Source organism: Salvelinus alpinus, chromosome 9 (assembly GCF_045679555.1).
Source record: "Salvelinus alpinus chromosome 9, SLU_Salpinus.1, whole genome shotgun sequence".
NCBI classification, from domain to species: Eukaryota; Metazoa; Chordata; class Actinopteri; order Salmoniformes; family Salmonidae; genus Salvelinus; species Salvelinus alpinus.
Window position 1 is genome coordinate 34,608,803 of NC_092094.1, and position 21,203 is coordinate 34,630,005.

Consider the following 21,203-nt stretch of genomic DNA (forward strand, 5'->3'; position numbering starts at 1 on the left):
CTTATACAAGTACTAATAAGTGGGAATAGGGGACAGGTGTGCGTAATGAAAGTTCCGGAGGGATCCGTGACAGCTGCTTGACAGGCAGAGCCAACAAAGGATGGGAAATTAACCTAAACCACTCATACTTGTCAGATATACTTCACTTTTATTTTATATCACTCAAATATTCAATTAATGGTGGCCAATATTGAGAGATATCGTGAGGCTACCCTCACAAATCTGGAATTACAGTACACGATCAAATGATATTTACTGATCCTGAAAGCATGCAGTTATTTGCTGTATAACTCTGATGATAGAGCTAAATGGCATACCTTGTCAGTTGTGTGACTGAATGCATCTTCCACATTTAACCCCTCTGAATCAGAGAGGTGCGGGGGGCTGCCATAATTGACATCCACGGCACCCAGGGAATAGTGAGTTAACTGCCTTGTTCAGAACGACAGATTTTTACCTTGTCAATTCAGGGATTCGATCCAGCAACCTTTCAGTCACTGGCCCAGCGCTCTAACCACTATGCTACCTGCTGCCACTATGCAAATGTAATCAATTATTTTGCATGGAATAATCAGACATTTGTAGTTGTGAGTATGCTATTCAAGAGGTGATAATATTACAACCAAATAGGGTCTTATCGTCGATGTTGATCAGGCCTACCACCGTGGTGTCGTCAGCAAACTTAATGATGGTGTTGTAGTCGTGCGCGGCCACAATGTTGTGGGTGAACAGGGAGTACAGGAGAGGACTAAGCATGCACCCCTGAGGGGCCCCCATGTGGAAGGCCAGCAAAGGCGGATGGGTTTTTGCCTACCCTCACCACCTGGGGGCGGCCCATTAGGAAGTCCCGGATCCAATTGTGGAGAGAGGAGTTCAGTCCCAGGGTCCTTAGCTTAGTGATGAGCTTGGAGGGCACTATGGTGTTAAATGCTGAGCTGAAGTCAATGCACAGCATTCTCACATAGGTGTTCCTCTTGTCCAGGTGGGAGAGGGCAGTGTGGTGTGCAATAGAGATTACATCATCTGTGGGTCTGTTGGGGCGGTATGCGAATTGGAGTGGGTCCAGGGATGGGATGATGGTGTTGATGTGAGCCATGACCAGCCTTTCAAAGCATTTCATGGCTACAAATGTGAGTGCTACAGAGCGATACTCATTTAGACAGGTTACCTTGGCATTCTTGGGCACAGGGACTATGGTGGTATGCTTGAAACATGTAGATATTACATGCTTGGTCAGGGAGAGGTTGAAAATGTCTGTGAAGACACTTGCCAACTGGTCAGTGCATGCTCTGAGTATGCGTCCTGGTAATCAGTCTGGCCCTACGGCCTTGTGAATGTTAACCTGTTTAAAGGTCTTACTCACATTAGGTACGGAGAGAATGATCACACAGTCATCTGAAACAGCTCGTGCTCTCATGCATGGTTCAGTGTTTCTTGCCTTGAAGCGAGCATAGAAGGCATTTAGCTTGTCTGGTCCTTATTGTGTCAATGATGGCCGGTGGGTGCTTTCACACATTGTCCTCAACCAAGGTTTTACAAAAGTCATACAGATTCACGTACAGTAAACATACAGACACAAACAAACTATAATCTATCCTTCCCACTCTGTCTTTCATACACAGACAGTGTAGTGTACTGTAGATGTTCCTTTCCTCAGAGATAAGCAGTCTTTAGACTAAACTGTTGTTATCTGCAGTCATCTGAAAGTTTGGGAAGAAAGTGCAGAGCAGAGTGCAGCCAGGAGAGAGTGTATGTGAGGTCACAGTGGGGCCTGGCCGCCCAGGGGCCAAAGCCATGCTGTTTTATAAACAAGGACCTCACAACAATAGCAGTGAGATGGCTCCTGGTTTTAGACTTACTGATACTGTAGCAACTAGTAGCACACGGCCAAGGCAACCACACCACAGTGTTTTCTGTGCTGAAAGTGACAGTTTAACCTGGTTCTGCGTGGGCCAGCAGACTGACTTATATAGAGAGCAACATAGAGTATTGTGGTTATCCAACCTGAGAGACACTAGGTTTCAGTGTGACGGGGGAATTAAATGTGTTTACCACCTCATCACGTTCACTCGTTTGTAACCATGACACGCTTCATTTGATGATATCTGCAGCTGAATTCTATTTTGTTCATTAGATTGTGTGCAGTGACAGACCCGTGTTGACATAACATGAGCTAATGTGTTTATAGTTTCTCTAATGGATCATGTAGAGGTCGTAATGAAACACGTTCATTTGCTAGATTTATGGCGTCATGGGCAGGAGGTTCATTTGCATACTTGATGTATCATAGGTCGTGATCCCTACTGTATACACAGTATACCCTTCCTGCAGCAGTACCAATAGGACAAGTTGGCTGTAGACATATACACATGGAACATTAGAGGGATGTTTGCCAAATAATAACTGGGCATGTTAAAAATTGCAAATGAATTTGGTAAAACTGCCAGTCCAAACTATTAGCATGAAAGTTGTCTAAATAATGCAATGAAGTATTTTGAATATTTCTTGAGAAGGGATGATATTGAAATTCAAAATGAACCCGGTTATTGGCCAGAGCCGGATGGCACTATGAACAGAATATTGTGTCAGATAGTGCCAGCTGGTAAGGGGTCTGAACAGATTATTATAGGAGCGAGAGAGAGAGAGAGAGAGGGTGAGAGAAAACAATAGAGAGAAACTCATCCGCTAGTCACTGTGGGGTGGAGGGGATCAGCCAAACCCTTTCGTCACTATCTCCCCTTTCTCACCTGCCAGAGCTTGCGTGTGTGAGCCGTGGGAGAGGGGGACAGGAGGTGAGAGGTGTGTGAGTCCTGTGGAGAGGTCGGGATGGGCTGAACCTCCACTCATCCGTCCTCCACTCGTCCGTCTGGACTCTGTAAGGCCCCACCGCTGCTCTGCAGTTAGACATCTGGAGGCAGAATGAGTAGTACCATCTAGAGAAAATGAAGAGAGGACTTCTGTTATCACTGAGCCACAGGGAATTAGACAGCCTCTCTAGATTATCTCCCTTTTGTGTTTTCTATATTATCTCCTTCCCTCATTCTCATTGAATGTATTCGTCTACTTATTTTATTTATCTTCCCTTTTCTCTCTATTCCAGTCTCTCTTGAACTTTTTTCTTCTCATTCCTTAGTTGTCCTATTTTCTTTACATTATGAAAGCAAAAAAGGGAATGGAATTTTTGTTTCTGGCAGAGAAACTGTTATGACTTTATCCTGGCACTAAACGATAAGCAAGACAAGATAGTGAAAGTGTGCTGTGTCTAGCGAGCCCTCAGACAAGCCTCAGTACTGCAAACAGCGCCTGAGCTCTCAGCGCCCCCACTGGCTGCCTGCTTTGCCAATCAAAAGCAGGGGGTGGGAACAGGCGGACATGAGTGCTGATGTCACAGTCACATGGATTCTCGTGTGTTCATGCTCGGAGGCTGAGAGACAGAGCTGTGCTGGCCAGCTGCTGCTGAGACAGCAGTGGAGGGCTTTTAGCTGGTGATAGTACTCTCTTATGGACTCGGAGCTTAATGATGTATTTTGTGATTTCAGCTATGAAAGGTAAGAGCAGAATGCATGCATGCTGTTTCCACGGTGCAGTAGGCAGCTAGAGTAACAAGTAGGGAAGTGAAGCTTCTCTCTATTCACTGCCTGCCAACTCTCCAATTCAGTTCCCTGCAAAGAGAGAGAGAGAGACTGCCTCAGAATGTGTTTATTACCAGGGAATTAAGCTGTGGAAATATCAACAACAAAAAATCTATTCTGGGAGGAAATCAAGTTAGAAATTCAAAACAGATGATAAGACGTGTGTGTTGGGCTGATTCTCTTAAGTGGATAGGACTGTTACTCTCATGGTATCTGTTATGTGTGCTTTCTCTGTGCTGGTGTGTGTTTAATAAATTAGAGTCAGTGTGGTCATACTATAGCACTGATCTCTTTCTGATGAGAAATACAGCCCTCCAGCTCTTGCGACAATTCCAGGTTTTGAAGGGTAGACATAGGGGGGTGGACGAGGGGAGGGGACGGCCGGGACGGGGGTTTCAGGGGGGTTCAGGGGTCCCTTTAGCAGTTCTTTCTCCTGGGCTATTAATTCTGTTCCATTCCAGAGGACGTGTTTGTCTGTTCGGAGGGGAGAGTTGCATGGCAGACTGGTAGTGTTGAACGTGGCTTGCAGACGGGGCGACAAGGCACTGGCTGGCGCAACTGGCAGACTAGGATTCTTTGAGTTGATACTGCTGTGTTTCTTGTGTTCCACTGACCTATTTTTTGGTAGTTGGGTATACAAGCATGGCCATGGGAGTAAGGCTGGGTCCTCCTCCCAGTCTCAGTGTCGTGATCCTGCATGCTTAATCCCAGTTCTCCCACCCCCACCATCATACAGTCAAACACACACACTCACGTATGCATGCACAAATACACATGCAGGCACACACACCATCACCAACCCCTTGTGGGCCACGAACAATGCATTCACATCCATTTACACACACACACACACACACACACACACACACACACACACACACACACACACACACACACACACACACACACACACACACACACACACACACACACACACACACACACACACACACACACACACACACACACACACTCATTCTTGCATATACACATATGCATACCCAAGCATTACGTGCTCTTACACATACACACAAACACACAGAAAATAGTCACTGTGAATCTCAGGCATCTGTCATTGTGTGTTAGATGCTACAGTACATCCTCACCAATCACTGCATTTCTAATACATATATTTCTAATACATATATTGTGTGGAAACATTTTTGCATTTTCCACTACATTCATATTTCTTTTCTTTTTTTTACACTGAGACTTGAAAAATCTGAGAATATGATCTTGACCACCTCTTTACCGAGAGGGACAGTTGTGTGAAGTTTTGAACGCGCACTTGATCACAATGTGTGAAATTCCTGTGATAGAGTGAGATTACGTTGTTGACAGAGATGTGTGAAATTGTGGGAGAATGACATTTTGTGACACTGAGGCAGATTTGAAAGATCAGCACTCTAACCCAATGCCCTTTAATATAGACTTATTTTGAATATGGAAAATGTAGAAATATATTTCTTTATTGGTGTAGCTGTGCAAAATCAAATACATTTTTTTCCCTTTCCAGTTTTTATTCCAGATACAATTTCCGTTATTTTTCAAGATGTATTCATTACAGTGTAAGGGCAGGTCTGCATTGAATCCAGATGTATTCATTACAGTGTAAGGGCAGGTCTGCATTGAATCAAGATGTATTCATTACAGTGTAAGGGCAGGTCTGCATTGAATCCAGATGTATTTATTACAGTGTAAGGGCAGGTCTGCATTGAATCCAGATGTATTTATTACAGTGTAAGGGCAGGTCTGCATTGAATCCAGATGTATTTATTACAGTGTAAGGGCAGGTCTGCATTGAATCAAGATGTATTCATTACAGTGTAAGGGCAGGTCTGCATTGAATCCAGATGTATTTATTACAGTGTAAGGGCAGGTCTGCATTGAATCCAGATGTATTTATTACAGTGTAAGGGCAGGTCTGCATTGAATCCAGATGTATTTATTACAGTGTAAGGGCAGGTCTGCATTGAATCAAGATGTATTCATTACAGTGTAAGGGCAGGTCTGCATTGAATCCAGATGTATTTATTACAGTGTAAGGGCAGGTCTGCATTGAATCCAGGTGTATTTATTACAGTGTAAGGGTAGGTCTGCATTGAATCAAGATGTATTCATTACAGTGTAAGGGCAGGTCTGCATTGAATCCAGATGTATTCATTACAGTGTAAGGGCAGGTCTGCATTCAATCAAGATGTATTCATTACAGTGTAAGGGCAGGTCTGCATTGAATCCAGATGTATTTATTACAGTGTAAGGGCAGGTCTGCATTGAATCCAGGTGTATTTATTACAGTGTAAGGGCAGGTCTGCATTGAATCAAGATGTATTCATTACAGTGTAAGGGTAGGTCTGCCTTGAATCAAGATGTATTCATTACAGTGTAAGGGCAGGTCTGCATTCAATCAAGATGTTTTAATTACTGTGTAAGGGCAGGTCTGCATTGAATCCATTAACCAATATTGTCATTATTCAGTTAAATCTTATCACAATACATCAATGAACTGGAATAGGTTTTTGAGGATTTGAAGCCTTTCCAAATAGATACTTATTTGATTGGTACATCATGATGAAAGTGGTCATTTTAGGCCCTTTTTAGACCTATACATGCCTCCTGTAAGACCCTATGATCTGTGAACAATATGATACAGACAACATATTGTTGTCATTATACTCTTTATACTTTGGAGTATGTCTATATTCTGAAATACAATTTAAATAATAAAAAATAAGTTTTCATATCCTTCATACCCTTTTTGATTTTCCATTTGACATGATGTTTGGAACAATATACTCTTCAAACAGATCACATTTCCAGAGTAGGCTCTCTGCTACGTTTGAAGAAATTATCCATTTTATACATAGATCATTAACCAATCACAGCCCTCCTGTAAGATTGCACATTCAGCAAATCAACAGCAGAGGGAGTTCCCTTTGAATCAATTTTCCTATGAACTGTATTGGTGGTGCTCATAAAACTGATCATAACTTTAAAAGATTCAGAGAGCCTACTCTGAAAATGTGATGTACTTATAGAGTATATTGTTTAAAACAATATGTCTAAAAATGAACAAAATAGAAAAGGGTACTTTTGATATATTCATATTAATAGTTTTAATGTGGAATACATTCATGTGTAAAATGTTATTTCACAATGTAGCGATACTCCATATTTTAGAGAACACTATTAGGAGTTGAATGACACCAAGATGTTGTCTGTATCATATTGTTCACAGATCATAGGGTCTTACAGGAGGCATGTATAGGACACTTTCATAGAGATTTTCCAAAAAATGGTTTGTGTTGCAAATGTAAAAAGCACATCAAACATCCTTCCTCCTAATGAGGTTTCTATGTGACAATTGTCAGAACAATATGAGATAGAGAAAATATTTCCAGGCCATGCTGGCATGTACTCACCCAGAGGAGTTGTGTATTGATATGTATTTTTACAAAAGATTGTGTTTTATATGTCGCTACTAAACAACAGAGCTCTCTCTCTCTCTCTCTCTCTCTCTCTCTCTCTCTCTCTCTCTCTCTCTCTCTCTCTCTCTCTCTCTCTCTCTCTCTCTCTCTCTCTCTCTCTCTCTCTCTCTCTCTCTCTCTCTCTCTCTCTCTCTCTCTCTCTCTCTCTCTCTCTCTCTCTCTCTCTCTCTCTCTCTCTCTCTCTCTCTCTCTCTCTCTCTCTCTCTCTCTCTCTCTCTCTCTCTCTCTCTCCAGTCACACAGCCACACCACTGCCTCACAAGTACCTAATTACCTGTAATGGAAACATCCCTCTCATTACCCCATGCAAATTAGCCAGCCTACTCAGCACAATTAAGATGAAAATTCTAAATATTAATTACATAATTTAAGAAAGACGTTTGATGTACCAAAAGACAGAAAAAAATAAAGTGTGTTTCATCTACATTATAATTAACCTGTCATCAAGATATGAATATGAAGCTTCTGTTTTGCATACAGACAGTGCATAACTATGTGATTTACCACGAGTGTCTACTAGACTGTAAACATTGTTCAGGGGATGGAGAAAACGTACAGCTAAATTCCATGTTAATAAGGCAGTAAATATTTGCTGTAGCTTTGGTGCTCTTTGTCTCGTCCTATCAGCAAGCGGGTGAAGTGCTCTGGACTACTGCCGCGTGCTGCAGGGTTCCAGCATCACACCAGAGGTTAACAAGATTGGGTATTATCCAGTTAGGAACTGAGAACACGGAAAGCCAGTCAAAAATCAAAACAAATTTTTGCCCACAAGTGAGGGTTGAAAATAAGAGTGACCAGGTAAGAATGATGTTTCTTACAAAGTCCCGTTTTTTATTCATATCAGATCAACAAACATTTACATATTATTGTCTGAATAGCCTCACCACGACAAGAGAAACCGATCATCACTTTTTTAACCTAATCTTAAAAATGTGTTATAATCAAAATAAAAAAATTCTCAAAACATAATCTCCTTTTATAGTATAATGTCTTTTTATAGTATAATTTACCTCATTGGTTTTAATGTTATTATATTATATCGCCTATCTGTTTATGAAAACAAACAAAATTTATTTTGAGTTAGATTTCGTATTCTCAGAGCCCATCCAGCCATCCATTATTACTAATGGCAATGTAAGAGTAGTTAGTAAGCTAACAGCCGCCTCTTAGAGAGGAATTTGGTGTGTTTTGGAGCCATGTATGCTCAGATCTCTCCCTGCACAATGCCTTGGGTGAGGACGCGGAGTGGCATTTCCACAGGTTATTAAAGAGTGGGAGGTGTGCCGCTGTCTGGAACGCGCTGTGAGACCGACCGACTGACCGACGCACATCCTGGCTGCCTGGCCGCGTGTGGACGGACTGGTTAATGAGATATTGATTGCCCATTGAGAGCATGGATTTTTTATTTAGCTCCATAGAGGCTCTGAGGACAGGGACGTGCAGTTTGGAGTGATAGAGGAGACTGCAGGAAGGAGATTGAGCCTAACACAGGGCAGAACCCAGCACTGATACTGCTACCCTGTACCCTGCCGTATGCTATGGCTCTGGCTATGGCTACACTGTGCCATGATATGCCCAGGCCTCCACTCTAGCACTTGAGGATGCCTGACAGCTTGGCAATGCACCTGGTTGCTAGTCACACCTCACACTCCTGACAGATTAACTCACTCACTAACTTGAGGTTATATCAGATCACACTCTCCTGCCTTATTTTTAATCAAGGTGTGGTCTCATACAAACACAGTGGCTCATGAAGTCGATAACTCAGGATATACTGTAGTATTACAATATTATCCCATTTCTGATTTTACAGTTCCCTGCTGAGCAGAAAGCTCTAATATAAGGAGTCATTTTCTGCTTTAACTCTCACTCTGTATTTAAGTGCACACACATATGGATTCTTTGAAGTGTCTTCCCGTCCTATAGCATTTAGGAGTGCCTACTGTACAAAAGTGCCATAATAGGCCCTCCCTCAGCACACCTCATAACACACTCAGTACAGGTCCACCTGGTCCTGCACCACCCAATCACTCCACCTCAACATTCACATACAGAAATAGATTATTTTACACATACATTTAGAGGAATGTTTGTTTTTCAGCTTAGAGAGAGAGCGAAAGAGTGAGAGAGAGCGAAAGAGTGAGAGAGAGCGAAAGAGTGAGAGAGAGAGAGTGAAAGAGTGCGAGAGAGCGAAATAGTGAGATAGCGTGAAAGAGTGAGAGAGGGAGTGAGAGCGAAAGAGTGAGAGTGAGAGAGTGAGAGAGAGAGAGAGATAGATATTAGAGGAGTGTATTGAGAGTAGCCAGTGGATTGTGCACTAAGAGCAGAAAGGGGATTATCTGTTGCTGTCAGTCTTCAAAGGGCCTTTGGATAGAGACAGCTCTGTATGCAGTATCAGTGTTTATCTGTAGTCTCAGTATCCATTGACCTGTTGTCTGGATGTGAATCACACCATGTCCATGATATGCATACATTTTCACAATTGATATAATTTCAACACAATGTCATTTTATGATCTATACTGTATGTTATCGATCTGATGTTATATCCATGGTGTGTTTCTCTGACTTCTTTGCTGGCACTCTCCTGCACCTGCAGTGTCCTCCCAAGCTCCTCCTGCCGGGGCAAAGAAGTTAAAAGTGATTTAACAGATTGAAGAGGGGAATGGTTTTCTGAGTACTTTTATTCTGTGCGTGTCTTGTAGCATTGCCTTTTTTTCTCCACAGATCTCTAGAGGGCTGTCCACTGGCCTTTTGAAGTTGCATCAAAGAGGAAATGGGGAAGAAAAAGCATTATTGATTTTGCGTTTTGTCTGACTCAAATGCTGAGGAATAAAGACACATAAGGAGAGAGGTGTTGGCACCGGGGTTGCTTTGAGAGAGAAGGGGGAGGGAGATGGAGAGATGGGGGTATAGAGATGTATAGGTGAGGAACTCGAGAGATAGAGTTAATACATCTCTCCCCAGAGCCTCCTGCACTGTTCAGCTGTTTCCCCTGCTAGCTACCTTTGTGCTTCTCTCCAATGCTGCAGTAAATAAAGCCATTAAAAAAGGCCAGAGACAAACCTCTCTAGTCTCTATTCCTCCATGTCAGATATCGTGCCTTCAGAAAGTATTCATATGATTTATTCTACATGTTGTTGTTTTACAGACTGAATTCAACATGGATGAAATACATTTGTTTCTCACCCATCTACACACAATACCCCATAATTACAAAGTGGAAATTTGTTTTTAGAATTTTTTGCAAATGTATTCAATATGAAATACAGAAATATCAAATGTACATAAGTATTCACACCCCAGAGTCAATACTTAGTGGAAGCACCTTTGGCGGAAATTACAGCTTTGAGTCCTCTTGGGTATGTCTGTATCAGCTTTGCGCATCAGGATTTAGGGATTTTCTCCCATTCTTCCTTGAGTATTTTGGTGAACAGCAATCGTCAAGTCTGTCCATGGGATTAAAGTCTGGGCCACTCAAGGACTGTCACGTTCTTGTTCTGAAGCCATTCCAGGGTTGCATTGGCTATATGCTTGGGGTCATTGTCCTGTTAGACTAGGGCAAAGATTTACTTTCTAAGGTTGTTTGCACTCTGAAGCAGGTTCTCATCAAGGATTTGCCTGTATTTGGCTCCCTCCATCCTCCCAGTCCCTGAAAAGCATCCCCATAGCATGATGCTGCTACCATGCTTCAAGTTTTACATTTGAGTCATTTAGCAGAAACTCTTATCCAGAGTGACTTACAGTAGTGAGTGAATACATTTTTCATACTTGTCCCCCATGGGAATCAAACCCACAACCCTGGTGTTGCAAGTGCCATGTTCTACCAAGTGAGCCACACGGGATCGGGGATGATGTTAGACGGGTGATGAGCTGTCCCTGGTTTTCTCCAGACATAGCGCTTTGCATTCAGGCCAGTTACAGTTTTCTCTCATCAGACCACATACTCTTTTGCCTATTGATCTTATAGTCTTTCACATGCATTTTTGCGAACTCCAGGCGTGCTGTCCTGCCTTTCTCTCAGGTGTGGCTTCCGTCTGGCCACTCTCCCATAAAGCCCAAATTGGTGAAGTGCTGTAGAGACCATTCCCCCATCTCAGCCAAGGAACTCTGTAGTTCTGTCAGAGTGGTCATTGGCTTCTTTGTCACCTCCCTGACCAAGGTTCATCTTGCATCTTGTGTGGCCCCTTACTCAGTTTGGTTGGACGGCCAGCTCTAGGCAGAGTCTGGGTGGTTACATATTTTTCCAATTCCCATTGATGGAGACCACTGTGCTCTTGGAAACGTTAAACACTCTAGAAATTGTTTTATACCCTTCCCCAGAAATTTGCGTGTGTAGATGGGTGAAATTAAAAAATATATTTTATACATTTTGAATTTGCTGTAACACAACAAAATATGGAATAAGTCAAGGGTTATGAATACTTCCTGAAGGCACTGTATCTTATCCCCAGCTCCATCAGGTCCCCTCACCTCACCCCACTGTTGAAATGCTTTTCTCTGACAAGCCAAGCTGCTCAGTTCTCAGCTGTAATCAAATACAGTATGTGCGCTAGGTAAGTGTGAAGTGGCAGGCTAGAAGAGAAACTGTTGTTTGTGGGCTGTTTCACCCTTATCTGTCAAGGGTGGGCTGATGAAAGGAGAGGGGTTCTCTGCTGTAATTGACCTAAGAGTGACATCAAATCAAATTGTGTTGGTCCCATACACATATTTAGCAGATGCTATTGTGGGTGTAGCGAAATGCTTGTGTTCCTAGCTCCAACAGTGCAGTAATATCTAACAATATCTAACAATTCACAACAATACACACAAATCTAAAGTAAAAGAATGAAGTTAAGAAGTACATAAATATTAGGACAAGCAATGTCGGAGTGGTATTGACTAAAATACAGTATATACAGTGGGGAGAACAAGTATTTGATACACTGCCGATTTTGCAGGTTTTCCTACTTACAACGCATGTAGAGGTCTGTAATTTTTTATCATAGGTACACTTCAACTGTGAGAGAAGGAATCTAAAACAAAAATCCAGAAAATCACATTGTATGATTTTTAAGTAATTAATTTGCATTTTATTGCATGACATAAGTATTTGATACATCAGAAAAGCAGAACTGAATATTTGGTACAGAAACCTTAGTTTGCAATTACAGAGATCATACGTTTCCTGTAGTTCTTGACCAGGTTTGCACACACTGCAGCAGGGATTTTGGCCCACTCCTCCATACAGACCTTCTCCAGATCCTTCAGGTTTCGGGGCTGTCGCTGGGCAATACGGACTTTCGGCTCCCTCCAAAGATTTTCTATTGGGTTCAGGTCTGGAGACTGGCTAGGCCACTCCAGGACCTTGAGATGCTTCTTACGGAGCCACTCCTTAGTTGCCCTGGCTGTGTGTTTCGGGTCGTTGTCATGCTGGAAGACCCAGCCACGACCCATCTTCAATGCTCTTACTGAGGGAAGGAGGTTGTTGGTCAAGATCTCGCGATACATGGCCCCATCCATCCTCCCCTCAATACGGTGCAGTCGTCCTGTCCCCTTTGCAGAAAAGCATCCCCAAAGAATGATGTTTCCACCTCCATGCTTCACGGTTGGGATGGTGTTCTTGGGGTTGTACTCATCCTTCTATTCCTCCAAACACGGCGAGTGGAGTTTAGAGCAAAAAGCTCTATTTTTGTCTCATCAGACCACATGACTTTCTCCCATTCCTCCTCTGGATCATCCAGATGGTCATTGGCAAACTTCAGACGGGCCTGGACATGCGCTGGCTTGAGCAGGGGGACCTTGCGTGCGCTGCAGGATTTTAATCCATGACGGCGTAGTGTGTTACTAATGGTTTTCTTTGAGACTGTGGTCCCAGCTCTCTTCAGGTCATTGACCAGGTCCTGCCGTGTAGTTCTGGGCTGATCCCTCACATTCCTCATGATCATTGATGCCCCACGAGGTGAGATCTTGCATGGAGCCCCAGACCGAGGGTGATTGACCGTCATCTTGAACTTCTTCCATTTTCTAATAGTTGTGCCAACAGTTGTTGCCTTCTCACCAAGCTGCTTGGCTATTGTCCTGTAGCCCATCCCAGCCTTGTACAGGTCTACAATTTATCCCTGATGTCCTTACACAGCTCTCTGGTCTTGGCCATTGTGGAGAGGTTGGAGTCTGTTTGATTGAGTGTGTGGACAGGTGTCTTTTATACAGGTAACGAGTTCAAACAGGTGCAGTTAATACAGGTAATGAGTGGAGAACAGGAGGGCTTCTTAAAGAAAAACTAACAGGTCTGTGAGAGCCGGAATTCTTACTGGTTGGTAGGTGATCAAATACTTATGTCATGCAATAAAATGCAAATTAATTACTTAAAAATCATACAATGTGATTTTCTGGATTTTTGTTTTAGATTCCGTCTCTCACAGTTGAAGTGTACCTATGATAAAAATGACAGACCTCTACATGCTTTGTAAGTAGGAAAACCTGCAAAATCGGCAGTGTATCAAATACTTGTTCTCCCCACTGTACATATGAAATGAGTAAAGCAGTATTTAAACATTATTAAAGTGATTAGTGTTCCATTATTAAAGTGACCAGTGATTCAATGTCTATGTATATAGGACATTAGCCTCTAAGGTGCAGGGTTGAGTAACTGGGTGGTAGCCGGCTAGAGATGGCTATTTAACAGTCTGATGGCCTTGAGATAGAAGCTGTTTTTCAGTCTCTCGGCCCCAGCTTTGATGCACCTGTACTGACCTGGCCTTCTGGATGGTAGCGGGGTGATCAGGCTGTGGCTCGGTTGGTTGTTGTCCTTGATGATCTTTTTGGGTGGTGCTGTAGGTGTCCTGGAGGGCAGGCAGTGTGCCCCCGGTGATACATTGGTCAGACCGCACCACCCTCTGGAGAACCCTTCGGTTGTGGGCTGTGCAGTTGCCGTACCAGGCGGTGATACAGCCCGACTGGATGCTCTCAATTGTGCATTTGTAAAGGTTTGTGAGGGTCTTAGGGCCCAAGCCGAAGTTCTTCAGCCTCCTGAGGTTGAAGAGACACTGTTTGCGCCTTCTTCACCACACTGTCTGTGTAGGTGGACCATTTCAGATCGTCGGTGATGTGTACACCGAGGAACTTGAAGTTTTTCACCTTCTCCACTGCGGGCCCGTTGATGTGGATAGGGGTGTGCTCTCTCGGCTGTTTCCACAATCATGCCCTTCGTTTTGTTGATGTTGAGGGAGAGGTTATTTTCCTGGCACCACTCCGTCAGGGCGCTCACCTCCTCCCTGTAGGCTTTCTCATCATTGTTGGTAATTTGGCCTACAACTGTTGTGTTTTGTATGCAAACTTGATGATTGAGTTGGAGGCATGCGTGGCCAAGCAGTCATGGGTGAACAGGAAGTACAGGAGGGGGCTGAGTATGCACCCTTGTGGTGCCCCTGTGTTGAGGATCAGTGAAGCCGAGTTGTTGTTTTCTACGTTCACCACCTGGGGGCGGCCCGTCAGGAAGTCTAGGACCCAGTTGCACAGAGCGGGGTTCAGACCCAGGGCCCCGAGCTTAATGATGAGCTTGGAGGGTACTATGGTGTTGAAGGCTGAGCTATAGTCAATGAACAGCAGGTGGGATAGGGCAGTGTGCAGTGCGATGGCGATTGCATCGTCTGTGGATCTATTAGGGCGGTATGCAAAATGAAGTGGGTCTAGGGTGTCACGTAAGGTAAGGTAGAGGTGATATGATCCTTAACTAGCCTCTCAAAGCACTTCACGATAACAGAAGTGAGTCCTACGGGGTGATAGTCATTTAGTTCAGTTACCTTTGCTTTCTTGGGTACAGGAACAATGGTGGACATCTTGAAGCAAGTGGGGACAGCAGACTGGGACAAGGAGAGATTGAATATGTCCGTAAAAACTCCAGCCAGCTGGTCTGCGCATGCTCTGAGGACGCAGCTAGGGATGCCGTCTGGGCCGGAAGCCTTGCGAGGGTTAACACGTTTAAATGTCTTACTTATGTCGACCACAGAGAACGAGAGCCCACAGTCCTTGGCAGCGGGTTGCATCGGTGGCACTGTGTTAACCTCAAAGCGGGTGAAGATAGTGTTTAGCTTCTCTGGGAGCAAGACGTCAGTGTCCGTGACATGGCTGGTTTTCCCTTTGTAATCCATGATTGTCTGTAGACCCTGCCACATACATCTTGCATCTGAGTCATTGAATTGCGACTCCACTTTGTCTCTTGCCTGTTTGATTGCCTTACGGAGGGCATAATTACACTGTTTGTATTTGACTACATTCCCAGTCACCTTGCTGTCACGCCCTGACCGTAGAGAGCTTTTTATGTCTCTATTTTTGTTTGGTCAGGGTGTGATTTGGGTGGGCATTCTATGTTCATTTTCTGTGTTTTGTATTTCTTTGTGTTTGGCCGGGTGTGGTTCTCAATCAGAGGCAGCTGTCTATCGTTGTCTCTGATTGAGACGCATACTTAGGTAGCTTTTTCACACATGGTTTTTGTGGGTAGTTATTTTCTGTTTAGTGTTTTGCACCTTACAGGACTGTTTCGGTTTCATTTATTCTCTTGTTATTTTATTATAGTGTTCTGTTCTAAAAAAAAAAGCATGAACACTTACCACGCTGCGCTTTGGTCCGACTACTCTTCTTCAGACGCCAAAAATCGTTACACTTGCCATGGTTAAATGCGGTGGTTTGCACTTTCAGTTTGCGCGTATGCTGCCATCTATCCACGGTTTCGGATTTGGGTAGGTTCTAATAGTCACAGTGGGAACAACACTTCCTGATGAACTCAATCACCATGTCAGTGTATATATACTGTAGATCAAAACAATCTTGAAGCATGGATTCCAATTGGTCAGACCAGCATTGAATAGACCTTAGCACGGGTACTTCCTGTTTGAGTTTCTGCTTATAGGAAGGGATGAACAAAATGGAGTAATGATCTGATTTGCCGAAGGAAGGGCGGGAGGGAGTGGGGGGGGGGGGGGGCTTGTAGGCATCCTGGAAGTTGGAGTAGCAGTGGTCAAGGGATTTATATGCTTTCCAATTTGCACAAAGTCCAGTGTAGTTCCTTGAGGGCTGCCGTGTTATCGGCTTGAGGGGGAATATGCACGGCTGTGACTATAACTGAAGAGAATTCTCTTGGGAGTTAATACGGTCTGAATTTGATTGTAAGGTATTCGAGGTCGGGTGAACAAAAGGACTTGAGTTTCTGTACGTTATCACAATCACACCATGAGTAGTTAATCATGAAACATACACCCCTGTCTTTCTTCTTCCCGGAGAGTTCTTTATTCCTATCTGTGCGATGTACTGAGAACTCAGCTGGCTTTATGGACGGGGACAGTATATCTGGAGAGAGCCATGATTCTGTGAAACAGAGTATGTTACAGTCCCTGATGTCTCTCTGGAAGGAGATCCTCGCCCTGAGCTCATCTACTTTATTGTCCAGAGACTGAACATTAGCGAGTAATATACTCGGAAGCAGTGGATGGTGTGCACGCCTTCTGAGTCGGACTAGAAGTCCACTCCGAATACCTCTTCTCCGCTGACGGCGTCTCGGAGCAGCCTCTGGGATAAATTCAATTCCCCTGGGGGGTACGAACAAAGGATCCAATTCGGGAAAGTCGTATTCCTGGTCGTAATGCTGGAGAGTGACTGCCACTCTGATATCCAAAAGTTATTTCCGGCTGTATGTAACAACACAAACATTTTCTGGGCTAATAATGTAAGAAATAACACACACATAACATAAGCAAGGCCCTTCTGACTGGAGCACCACCCTGTTCTACTCAGCACTGTTATGTTGTGTTATGTGCATGTTACAGCTAGCTACACTAGATTACCCCGATAAGGGGGGCAGGGGTACCTCATGCCAGAGGTTAGAGGTGGGACATGCTGGGGCATGCATCTCCTCTCCATGGAGAACTGCTATAGCTCATACATGGATCCAGGGAGGGAATGAGGGATGATAAATGAGTAGTGACTGGAATGTTGATGAAATCAGGGAACAGGCATAAAAAACAATTGAACAAAGATCGTCGCAACAGGCATACCGTGACACAACGTGATTACAAAAGAGAGGGAACTGAGTGAGCAGTTTGATTAGATGTCCCTGCAGAGGCCTTCAGGGGGGCTACTTGTGGAATGGCATCATTTAGCTCTGATCAGGCACCTGCATGTCCTTCAGCATGTAGAGAAACACAACCACTCAGGTGGAGTAGTACTCCGCAGCACTAGGGGGTGCTGTCCCAGCGGGGTACTTCACATCACATGCAGGTAATGGAAAGAAACAGGATGTATCGGTGACCTGTGGGCCCTCCCCATCTGAGAGCCTCTGTCCTGACTCTGGTCATGTGTTGCCACAACACAGCAGAATGGAGCAGATAATGGAGGAATGCCTCATAGAGGCCCATGCAGGCCTCAGAGTGAAAGTATCTCTCAAGGTTTTGGGCTTTAGGAACAACTTCTCCAACCTAAGCTGTGTGGAATGCATCTTATTATGATCATCATAAATAACATTGGAAAACAGCCTTGTTGTAACAGACCACTTATATTTGATTTTTATGCACATATATTTGTTCGAATTAAAGTAAATGATGCTTGCTTCAGTACTAATTACTAGATGAAAGGATTTAAAATATGCTATGCAGTGTAATGAACTTAGTTTGAAAACACAGTACATAGCATATTCAGGAGCAGAATGCTATTGAAAAAATACCTCTTCATCCAAGCCAATAATTTATTGGCTCCTTTTTTTTCTATTTGTAAAATAGCCCATTGTATTCAAACCAGTGTGATGTAAATTGCATAGATCTTTTGACCTCACAGATTTTTTTGGTTCACTTAAAATGACATCAAATAAACATTCCAGTGTTTTTGCCTTGAGCTCCTCTACTATACAGTGAGTGGAGCAGTGTGGCCAACACATGAGGAATTGCACAGAGACAGTGGTCGTGTCCGAATACCCATACTAGCATTCTAAATAGTAGGCCATTTTATATTATGTGTCATTTTCAAAAATGTAGTATGCTTTAAATGCCCAGATGTCATACTCATTTCGGCTTCTCATGTAGTATGAATGAATTGTAAACTTTTGGGGAATTTTACACCTGCAATGCATTCAAACCGGATAAAAGGAGTGCTTCGAGATTTGATAGTTCTCTGAAAGTAAACAAAAAAACAAATGTATGATGGCAAAGATGAGCAAAGAGTCTCCTGCAGTGATCAAATATAAGACGTTTTTTGTTGTCCTTAAAATTGTCATGACTATTTAATCGTACATCTTTAAAAACAGACTGTTTTTAAACATTATGTCATAAATAGTATGCGACGATGAGTACATACTTGCAATTTAAGTATGTAGTACGCTATTATGGGTATTCGGACAGGGCCAATGTGGGGGAGGGAGGGAGGGAGAGAGAGAGAGTGGATGGAGGTAGGCTGGCAGTGGAGAGGCCCTTGACCTTTCTGAGTTGAGCCCCCCACCCCCATCCACCCCCATCCACCCCCATCCCACTCCATAGAATATCTGATTGCTGATTATGAGTTCATTCGCGTCGTGCTGAGCGGTTTGCATGTCGCCATCCATCCCTCTCCAGCTGAACTGATTAATGTAAGGAGCTGGAGATGCTACATCTCAGAGAGATTGCAAAAAGGCTCTCGCAGAGCCTGGTAATCTGGAGTGCAGCTGGCAATCACCCAGTGCTGGCTCAAGAGGCTTTTTGGATTGTTGTTTTGTTGTTGTTGTTTTGAAATCGTTTTTTGGGGGGGTGTAGTTGTATTTGTTCCCCTGGGCTCTCCTTGTTCCTGGATGAGAGCGCTCCATGTGCTGAACGCAGGTCCTTGTCTGCCTGGCTCCCCGGCTGCTGCATCCCTGCCCGGCCCACCCTCTTGAACACTAGCAGCGTCAGCACAGGCCCTCGCTCAAAGTCCCAGGATGTGCTTATGATCACCCTCTTATAGGAGGAGACCAATTTGGGCAGAGCTCCCAGACACCCAATACAGGGAACAGAAGCATCAGATGAATTGAAATAAATTGCTCAAGATAACTTGTTTTGGGGGATTTTATTTTAACTCTATATTAGGCACAATTTTCCAGCTGTTTCATTGACCTTGGCAGCAGTGAAACTAATGGATTTCTTTCTTTCAGAAAAACTGGCATGACTGCTTTATTTGCTTGAAGGGGTTTGTCGCCAAGTTACAAATCAGCAGCTGTCTTCTTCAAGTTTTGTTTTTGTCAATAGTTGGAGGGGAGTGGAGCGATGCGTGGTTTGGTCCTGTTTCCCCTGCGCTGATGGCTGTATTAGTTAATGCCTTTCATGTGTGACTTTAGGGGGGACTGAGGAGGAATCTGCCCAAACAGTGTTCTCAATTATTATCAAAGCTGTGCAGCCTACTGCTGCACTCTAATGACTTCCCACTGTTAAGCACTTTACCCACAATTTTACTACGTCATCTGTCATCCACTAGACTTACAATATAATATATGTATTGTGTATATGCTACTGTATGGATCAGCAGAGCAATATATTGTATGATCACTAGGAAACACACACACACTAGAGAACCTTCCTGCGTTCATGTATTCATACATTCCTTCACACTTGAAAGCTAATTTAGAGCTTATGTTGCGATGACTATATCTGTGCTCCAAACTGAAGTTAACAGAGGAGCAGATGAGACACCAACAGTGCTCACGGAACAAATGGCTATCGTCTGTGCTCGGCTTCCTTTGGTAAATGAAATGTTTCAGCAGATCCACTGCTCTGATGAGAGAGACACAACATGTTCCGTGTGTGAGCCCTAACCACAGAGCCTCCAAGACACAAACATGGGGGATGTGGGGGGGCCTGTGTGTTTTTTTCACTGAGTGCGTGAGAGACATCGAGAGAGGGATGTGTTCACTTGGCTTTTGCTGCTCGTGTGGTAGGGGGCATGTGGTTTTATGGAGTCTATGTGTCTGAGAGAAAGACATTTATTTATTTGTGAGCTGTGTTTGCATGTGTGAGATTATTTTCTTTCTTGCTTAACTGCCTGTTTGATTTTTTTTTTGCACTATCAAATTACATGAAATTCCTATGCATATTTTGGAAACCTTACTGGCCTCTTAATTGCTACCGTTACTTAACATTAAAGCAACATGCATTGTTTTAGCAGTTAACCTGAGTGCTATCACATAGACCAGGGGTGCTCACATTTTTGGGCTTGCTGGTTCAAAATATAATCTGAGTGGTGGGTCGCGTGCTGACAAATAGATATTTATTTAAGCAATAGGGCACGAAGGGTGTGTTATGGCCAATATACCATGGCTAAGTGCTGTTCTTAGGCACGACGCAATGCAGATTGCCTGGATACAGCCCTTAGCCGTGGTACATTGGCCATATACCACAAACTACCGAGTTGCCTTTTTGCTATTATAAACTGGTTACCAATGTAATTAGAACAGTAAAAATATTTTTTTTTGTAAATACACCACGGCTTTCAGCCAATCAGCATTCAGCGGTCAAACCACCCGGTTTATAATTAGATTTATAAACCGGGTGGTTCGAGACCTGAAAAAAGCACCTTGGTATTTTGTGGTATATGGCCAATGTAGGACAGATTTCCACCGGTCTAATGTTTCCACCGGTCTAATGTCCATTGCTTGTGTTTCTTGGTCCAAGCAAGTCTCTTCTTCTTATTGGTGTCCTTTAGTAGTGGTTTCTTTGCAGCAATTCGACCATGAAAGCGTGATTCTCACAGTCTCCTCTGAACAGTTGATGTTGAGATGTGTCTGTTAATCTGTCAAGACATTATTTGGGCTGCAATCTAAAGTGCAGTTAACTCTAATGAACTTATCCTCTGCAGCAGAGGTAACGCTGGGTCTTCCTTTCCTGTGGTGGTCCTCATGAAAGCCAGATTCATCATAGCGCTTGATGGTTTTTGCGACTACACTTGAAGAAACTTTCAAAGTTCTTTAAATTTTCCGGATTGACTGACCTTCATGTCTTAAAGTAATGATGGACTGTTGTTTCTCATTGCTTATTTGAGCTGTTCTTGCCATAATATGGACTTGGTCTTTTACCAAATAGGGCTATCTTCTGTATACCACCCCTACCTTGTCACAAC

General features: G+C 43.5%; 1 protein-coding gene across 2 annotated transcripts in view; it reads left to right on the top strand.

Moving 5' to 3' along the window:
• LOC139584702 (nuclear receptor ROR-alpha A) overlaps positions 1 to 21,203 on the top strand; it is a 283,138-nt gene that overhangs the window by 202,612 nt on the left and 59,323 nt on the right. The window contains exon 1 of one of the 2 annotated variants that reach the window (XM_071416841.1): positions 3,395 to 3,548. The exons of the other annotated variant lie outside the window; for it this stretch is intronic. Coding sequence (XP_071272942.1) covers positions 3,518 to 3,548 — 31 coding nt within the window. The 5' untranslated portion in view covers positions 3,395 to 3,517. Of the gene's footprint in view, positions 1 to 3,394; positions 3,549 to 21,203 lie in introns of those variants that run through there. 2 annotated transcript variants of the gene reach the window in all.